Raw genomic sequence first — 8,474 nt, 5'->3', positions numbered from 1 at the left:
GTACATGGGGTGGATGCTCTACCGACTGAGCTAAACGACACCCTCTAGAGTTCTACTTGTAATAGACCTTTTGTCACAGCAGCCGCTTTGACATGAACTAGTCACAGGTGTTACCAATGATACTAGTTAAGGTTAACTAGTCCCGTTCCATTCAGGTCAAACAGAGTCAGGGTGCTGCTGTGGTGCATGTTGGCTCACTGGAAAGTTTCCACTGCAGTAAAATAGAGCGGAAGCTTAATTAGTATCATTAGAAACACCTGTCTTGACCCTGCTATTTAAAGTCAAAATGGCTGAAAAAAGTCTATTGAGCTTCTTATCATGTGATGTTGCTTCTTCCAACACTGGTGTTTATATATTACATTACATGTAGCTTGTTTGACTTCAGCCTGGTGGCATGTTGATGCTGTGCTGTTTCAAGTGAGTATGAAGTCGTCATGATGAAAGAAAAAAACAACTCTACTCTACTAAGGTCACATAATAACCAGAAGCTCATGCAGCAAGCGCCGCTTTACACACAGCAGGTTCAGCCTGACATTATATTGAACAGTGCTATATGAATAAAGAACTGTTCATATTGTCATTATTCTTAGTAATACAAATTAATTAACTGCACTAAATGTTTCTAATTTATATAGTGGCAGAGTTATTTGTCTTCTTTGACAAACCCTGATATAGGCACCACTGCTTGTTGTGGGTGGATGTAGTTCACCTATAATCTCACTAGATGGGGTTAATGAGATTTGGCAGGCAGTAAAATGAGCTCTGGTCCTCTCCTCTCACCCAAAGCACTGACTGTACTGTATAGTGTGGAAGGTAACTGTGGACATGACCACACAGTGGGAGAAATCTTCTTCTTTACTACTCGTGGCTGCATTTTGTACGACTGGATATAGGTCTGAAAGTTGAGAGTGAAGACGTACACAAAACTAAGTTAAACATTTCTCATAGGTGAAAATGAAATAAACTCTCAGTAGAACTGTACGCCATCTATGTTTCTAATGCTGTAAGAAAGAAAAGTATAGAAGTGTAATAAAATTCCTTGGAGTACATCTTTATAACAACATGAGCTGTTCAGCCTGTATCCAGTTTGTTTTCACTTAAAGCAGCGCTGCTCTCAGCTTGTGGTCGTCTGAACTCATTCAGTCATTATTCAGTACTTTCCCTCAGCTGAGACAGCAGCACACAGCAGGAGGTAGAGGTGCTATAGTCGCAGTGTTTCTCAGAGTTCTTTCCTTTAGTATGAATGTTGACTTATTTTTTTTATATTATGATATCTCTCCACACAGAGTGGACCTGAGAAAACGACCGTTTATTCTGCAGCATGTATAAAAATATCTTATTAAATTATATTCATATAGTCTATGCTCTGCACTAAGGGCTAACTAATTAAACACTGTATTGAGACCATGACTAATTACAGATCCTACTGAATCTGAAGTATAATTTATATGACAACAAGTCAACATCCCAAAGATATTGACTTGTTGTAACTAACTTACATAATGTATCCAGAAGTGTTAAAAGAGCAGGTGGATATTTTGGAAAATCTGCTTGTTCTTTCTTTCCGAGAGGTTGATAAGAAGACAGAGGTACCACTCTGATGTCGGTCCGTTGAATGTAAGACAACAGCCAGTTGTGGTTTAACATAAAGGCTGTAAACGTGGAGAAACGGCTGGTCTGGTTCTGTTTTGAAGATAACAAAATCCACCTAGCAGCACCTCCAATGCTCTATAATTCAAACATTATATCTTCTTTGTTTTATCTGTACAAAAAGCAAAGCCTAAAAACCAAAAGTTGTGATTTTGTGAACAAAGCGTTGTATGTGGGCCTTTTTCCTGGCTGGGAGCTTTGACTTACTGGAGTTAGTGACTTGGTAGCTGCTAAGCTTATCTGTATTCTTTTTCTTGTGTGTTCTCTTGTATCTGCTCTCCAGGAAAGACGTGGCCAAAAGTCCTGCAGATGTGGTCGTTACAGGTGGAGATTCTTCTCTTCAGGTTCGGACTCCCAGGGGCGAGCTGAGCATCACTTTGCCAGAAGGAGTCACCTTTGAGCAGGGGTCCTGCATTCCCACACCTGCAGGGGAATCCTGCGGGGAGGAGCTGCATTTCAGACTGCGCATTAGTGTCACACGAAGCACCAATGAAGGTAACGTCCAGGACAACTATGGTGTGCAACCTCCCTTTGCTTTACTAAACTCCTCTGTGCCAAGACCAGAACAGTCATTTGGTGGCTATTTAGAGCCACGCTGTCTATTCTAATAGAACTGGATTGAGTCACTTTGTCATCTGAGACAGTGAAGGTGTAAATTCTTTGCTTTTGGGATCCTCAACAGCCCACAAGCAACTGATCAACAGAGTCAAGACAATACTCTCCTTTGATTTGATCTCATCAAAAGTGAACCTTACATAATATCCACAAACTCCATCTTTTGGTATTTCCTGAGTCACTCCCGGCACAAGAAGAAGTTACAGCAAAGGACAGTCATTGACAAATCCAATCACAATCAGATTGATTGCTCGCTTCCTAGCCAAGCCACACAGTGTTTTATCGGTTTTCTGCTCTGTAGTACAAGGTTACCATCCTTTCACCAAATCTGACTCATTTATTTGTTTGCCTTCACAGAGGCTTCTGACAGGGTGATGGAGACACTCCGGGCAAAGGAGACTTATTGCTTCTACTGCCAAGGCTGCATGACCAGGCTGCTCGAGGACAGGTGAGGTGCAGGCGGACAAGGAAGAGCATCAGCAGAAATGGGTTTTTATTTACAGCCTCCTCCGCAGGAAGAGGAGCGAGGTGTTTATTGATGATGTGACCCAGTCTGGGAAAGAAAAATTGATGGATGGAGCTGGAGTCCACAGTTGTCAGCCTGACTGACTCGGTGTAATGTAAAGGGTGGCGCTACCTATTTAAAAACAATTGTGTTTCTTACCTTGAAGTGGTTCAGCTGGATGGTGGTATTGTTCTTATTGCCTTAAGCTCATAGCTTCTACTGGTCAGCAATGTGTGCAATGTGACATTCTGAAAATTGCAATAGCTGCATTACAGAGACCCCTGGCCTCTGGCTATGTTTCACAGCAATAACCCACTAAAAGTTGCCAAAAACTTATTTTTGGGGCTGGAGAAAGTAAAAATGTCAGAAGTGCTTGGAGCGAGGGAAGTTATAATTTCAACAACATTATGGCTCATTATGCTTTGCAGCAATATGTTCCATTTTATGGTTGCTCAGAGGTATTAATGCTGCCTTTGACTGCGACCATCACAAAGATCCCTCTGAACGTTTTTGCATAGCCTAAAACAGTCCATACTAAGTGCTTCACTTGAATGACTAAAACACGGGTTGTATTAAAGCTGCACTAATCAGTGATGTTATATTAACAATGGGTCAGAAGACGGCATGTAATGGGAAAGGGGTCACTAGTGGTATCACCTAACTGTGCAGTTCCCTTCATTGTTTTGGTCCCAAATTGGGCCCAAATTGTTTTGCTTCAGTCTCAGCTCTCATCAACCTCATTTCAGCAGCAGGAAGCTATTTTCAGTCATCAGCTTACCCACTGTACGCTACCTGCCCATCGCCAAATGGCAGAGAAAGTTAGCGACCAGCTAGTGGAGCATTTAGCCACTAAAGATATTTCCTTCAGGAGTTAGTGAGACCCAAAATAGAACTGAAAGGAGAGTAAATATTGGACTTCAATTCAAAAACTATTAAAATTCAAATAAATACTAATATTGCTCCAGTGGGTTAGCCATGTCACCACACGACATGAAGGTTCCTGGTTCAAATCTTGGCTGGGTTTGCATGCACATGTCTCTGTGTGTGCTCTCCGGGTACTCCGGTTTCCTTGCACAGTCCAAAGACATGCACTTAATAGGTTCATTTTGAGGTAGGTGTGAATGTGAGTCTGAATGATTGTCTCTATGTGCCCTGTGTTAAACTGGTTACTTGTCCAGGGTGTACCCCGCCTCTCACCCAGACACAACAATGTAAAACAGAGGAATTACAAGATTACAAAACGTCCAATGTGAAGAAAACGATTTGTTCAAAGACTCTGTTACATCTTTAAAAATACATTTTAAGGAACAAATGATAAGTGGCTTGTCCTCCTCAGTGTCTGGTGTCATTCAGATGCTTTCTGTCTGTTTTCTCTCTTTTGTATTCCCATCTTCTCTGGACTAATGGAAAAGATACAATTTCCAGATATCACACAGCGATAATAGAGAGAAAACCTGTAATTGCTTTTTTCTCTTCATCAGAGTGTTTAAGCGAGTTCTTCCTCTCCCTAATGGCAACTGGAACACCATCGTGGACGACTGGTGTTGCCACCCAGATCCGTTTGCCAAGAAGCTGCTACCCCGAGCAGAGGATTGTTTACTGGGTGACACCTTCCTTCTCTTACCCAGAGATGGCAGCTGTGAACAGACTCTCACAGACGAAGTGAGCCCTGTTGGCTCAGAGGACAGTCAAGATCCAAAGGTGAGGGACGTGCAAAGGAAAACAAACACTTTTCAAAGACAAAGCCACTTGGCGCTCCTAAAAAAACTGAGGATTTTTGAGATGTGTGTGTTTTGGCTGCAGTGAGGAAGTGGAAGCACATATTGGTCTATATCACATGTTTGTTTGAAAAAGGCAAAAACTGGATTCATAGTCATATCATACAGTAAACTCACCCACACAGACAGGCACTCCTCAGACAGCTGCCTCAGTGAAGTCAAACTCAGGCGCTCTGTAGACAAGGATTGATCTCCCTACTCTTCTATTAGTCATTCTCTGCACGAGTGGCACTCGTTGCATGAGTGAAACTGAGAGAAAAAGAGAGTAGCAGATAGAAAGAGCAGGAGAACAAATGACAAACTGCCTGCCACATATCTCTCACCATCTCTCCTCCTCCTCAGTCTTCTGTCATGGTTATACTGGCTATCAGTGGTGGTTTTAAAACAGCCGAGTTAAAGATGGGTGCATATTGTGCTGATTGATTTTCTGTGTTTTTACATTCGTCATGCACAGAAAACCTGCCGCAGACTGGCACTCATCTCCTGCAAGAGCTGTTCGTTAGTCCTGGGAGAGGCTGTCACACCAGGTATACATCGCTGTAATAGATTTTTAGAATAATCATAATTCATAACTGTGTATATGAGCCTTGCTCTGTATCTTACAGAGACCCTGAAGCTGTACATCACACAGGTGGTGGTGGAGCCGGCTGTGGGAGACAGAAAGCCAGAAGCTTCACTTAACAGGCAGGTTTTTGTTAATCTGGTGACAATTACTGCTGAAGCACATTATTTCATATGGAAAAAATAATAAAAAGTATCTGTTATCTGCAGTAGATGCAGAAAAGACTTCAAAACAGTTAATTTGTATGTTCAGTCTAACCCACTGATTGGATTTTGGTAAAACTTTGGGGAATGGTGCATATTAGCTCTGTTTAGGCTTTTTCAAAAATAATTACAAGGTTACAATTGTTAGTTTGAATTAAACATTTTAATAACCACCCACAGTGCTGAATAATTTCAAGATTAGTCATGAGCATCAGAGTCTCACTTTGTTTGATTGAGTTTTGTTTTTTAGCAGATTTTTTGAATTTCCATTTTTATAAAGCTTCTGCTGTCCATGAGCAATGATTGGCTGCATTATTGGACTTCAGGTCCAGGCATAAAAAGTAAATCATAACTTTACCTTGGTGGCATCCATACCTCCTACTGTGAGTGCATGAGGTTAAATAACTGAATGTTAATGTGCTCTGTAAAGACTCAATGTGTAAATGAATGAACATTGTCGTTGGACAGATCTGTCTTCCTGGAGAGGGTTATAGCAGCCAGGCTGCTGGAGCTGTCCAACTCACTGAGCAGCTTCCACTTCTCTGTCCAGACTCCTGATGGAAAAGCCTTCTTGTTGGTAAGAATGAACTCCCATAATCAGAGAAGCCCATGACATTTTAGTAAAAATAGACTACTCGATTATTGGTTAATTGGAAAAGGGCGATGTGGCAGGTTCTTGAAGCGATCTGAAAAGCTGATTGGCTGTGATAGAGAGTTGTTGAACATACTGCCAGGCTTTTAGCTTCTTTATAATCAGCTACAAGTGGATTATTACAAGTGGCTAAAAAAACAGAAATAGCTGCAAAAAAAGGATTGCAGTTGTCAAAAAAAAATATTATTGGACAGAACTGTCCTTTTCATAATGTAGTTTTGAGTACTATTTTATTACTATTTAAGTTTGAGTGTGTGTGTGTGTGTGTGTGTGTGTGTGTATTTCAGTATCAATAACATTTTAATTGAAGCTGGCAAGTAACATTTGTTTGCTAATATGTCCATATAAAATGTCCAAAGTATTACAGTTTTCCACAAGTTATGTTCTTGGCCGACCTTAAACTCCTCACTAAAGATGTATAACAATAACTATATAATTAATCTTCTGTGAAATTGGACTAAAATGGACCAAATTCTTCCATGAATATAAAAGCAAATATGCTGCATCATGTCAGAGGTGGTGTGCTCTCTAACCCTTGTGTTTTGTTGACAGCCTTACTTCCTCAGTGTCATGAGGAAAAATGATAGTAAAGTACCAGCCACAAAGATAAAGCATAAGAAAAAACATTTTACAGCTGGAAAGTGATGCTTTATTTTCTGTAGCAGACTTTAATTTTCTTACAATTAGGAAAATCCATGAAGTATTAAAAGTAATAAAACAATGTCAAGCAAAATATGAGGGTCATTAAAAGCACATTATGACAATAACCCCAGCATGCATGAGTGGACCCGTAGAGTTTACGTGGCAGGCTGTGTGATTGCGTCACCCATGTGTGTATCTCGAGTGTGACCTGTCCGCTCCTCCTGCAGCTCTGGCTGCTGAACAGCGACTCCATCACAGCGTCAGTCCCAGAGATGTGTGTCGGGGGCGAGAGGTCCATCGGCTCCCCCGCTCTTCACAGTCCATCACCCAGAGCTGCCAGAGCTCTCAAACTCCTCTACACCGCCTGCTTTCACGAAGGCACCCAGCAGAGAGAGTAAGCGAGGACACTTACCGCATCCTCCACCTCCCATCCCTCTCCCCCCCCACTTCTATCTTTGTTTTCCTCTTCTTAATCTTATCCTTTCATCTTTCCAACGCAGCCTCTCAATCACCAACTGTCTCGGCTCACTGCGAGAGATGAAAGACTGCTTTGTCTTTGAGTGAACAGATTTTAGGTCTTAATTGAACACTTTGCACTGAGGAGCCCGCTCAGACCTAATTGTCTGTTATTTTGCGCATAAGATTGCCATCAAACGTGTTTATCGCCTCGCGTTTGTTGCACATACAGGGGATGTTGTTTTGACTGGAGCGAGGCTCTGTGTACCTTTTTGAGATGCATTAGAGAGGTGTAGGTGGATGGATGTGCTGCATGTGGTTCTCCATGTTCAGAACAGCAGCACCCCAGTGGAGAAGCCTTCCACCCTCATTATTTTCAACTGAACTCAGCGTTTTTTCCTCTTCCTCCTCCTCCTCCTCTTCCTCTCCTTCCCTGCAGCCGTGTAAAGCGAAAGCAGAACAGAGAAGTTGTGATGCTTCTACAATTTTGACAAGTCCCCACCGGCTGGCTGACTGACAGAGAGAGGGTAATTAGAGGAAATACTCACATGAAAGGGGGGAGGCCTGTCTTCTCAATCAAAGCAGCAAGAATGCATTTAAATGGCACAATTTACTGTGAGTGATACATGGGAAACCATTTCACCATAGGTGCACAGCAAGTTGTGTCCTGGTAAAACATGCCACGACTGTTTTTATCAAGTCTGAAAAAGAATCAACAGATCTGAAATTCACTTCGTCACTGGTCGTATGAATTGTTTCAAACTGCAGAGGTTATTTCAATCCCCAACAGAAATCAGATAAAAAGAAAATAAATAAATACAGTTTTAGACCTTGGAGCTGTTTATTGCTACAGCTTGACGTTTTAGACTGACACAAAATACAATGGTGGTATTTCAGTCAAAGATTTTCCCTATCCCAAAGAAAATGTTTTCATTCTCTTACTAACAGTAACACGTTTTACAGGTGAAAAATAAACCTTTCACTTTCTCTGGTGGACAAACTGTCTAACAGTGACACCGTTTCTACAAGTCTCTTTCACATATTCCGCTTTTCTTTGCTACAATTTCTTACTTTCTTTGTGACTTATCAGCTGATACAAATGCTGATATCAAGCTGATATCGGCCGGTGTAAACGCCCAAACCAATATATCAGCCTACCTGTATTTAATATTCTCCTCAGGGCTCAAGAGAAAGGGTTGCCAAGTTGTCATTGGCAATCATTTTGAGAAATTGGCAACCGATTGGCAACCTTGAGCTTTGGTTTTTCCATCAGTGGTAATCACTTTTTAACATATAAAAATAGGGACAGCAAAATGTGTACCTCAAAATAAACATTTCTTTAATATTTGTTCCATTAGTGATAACAGATTTATTATTTGACTGAAAAGTTAGTCACCCAAAAACACAAACT

The 8,474-nt window shown here is 41.3% G+C and overlaps 1 protein-coding gene across 2 annotated transcripts in view; it reads left to right on the top strand.

Annotated features, from left to right (window-relative positions):
• Positions 1–288: 288 nt before the first annotated feature.
• Positions 289–8,474, top strand: part of ube3d (ubiquitin protein ligase E3D) — a 14,490-nt gene continuing 6,304 nt past the window's right edge. Inside the window, exons 1-9 of one of the 2 annotated variants that reach the window (XM_027286073.1) lie at positions 289–417; positions 1,934–2,145; positions 2,623–2,713; positions 4,252–4,471; positions 5,003–5,075; positions 5,154–5,232; positions 5,782–5,890; positions 6,835–7,001; positions 7,503–7,602. In XM_027286073.1, the coding sequence (XP_027141874.1) occupies positions 395–417; positions 1,934–2,145; positions 2,623–2,713; positions 4,252–4,471; positions 5,003–5,075; positions 5,154–5,232; positions 5,782–5,890; positions 6,835–7,001; positions 7,503–7,554 (1,026 nt within the window). In that variant the 5' untranslated portion in view covers positions 289–394 and the 3' untranslated portion in view covers positions 7,555–7,602. Of the gene's footprint in view, positions 418–1,933; positions 2,146–2,622; positions 2,714–4,251; positions 4,472–5,002; positions 5,076–5,153; positions 5,233–5,781; positions 5,891–6,834; positions 7,002–7,502; positions 7,603–8,474 lie in introns of those variants that run through there. The other variant, XM_027286074.1, reaches the window with a different exon arrangement.

Source organism: Larimichthys crocea, chromosome XIII (genome assembly GCF_000972845.2).
Source record: "Larimichthys crocea isolate SSNF chromosome XIII, L_crocea_2.0, whole genome shotgun sequence".
Taxonomy (NCBI): domain Eukaryota; kingdom Metazoa; phylum Chordata; class Actinopteri; family Sciaenidae; genus Larimichthys; species Larimichthys crocea.
Note: the sequence above shows the minus strand (reverse complement) of the source record. Positions and strands in the feature narration are given on the sequence as shown.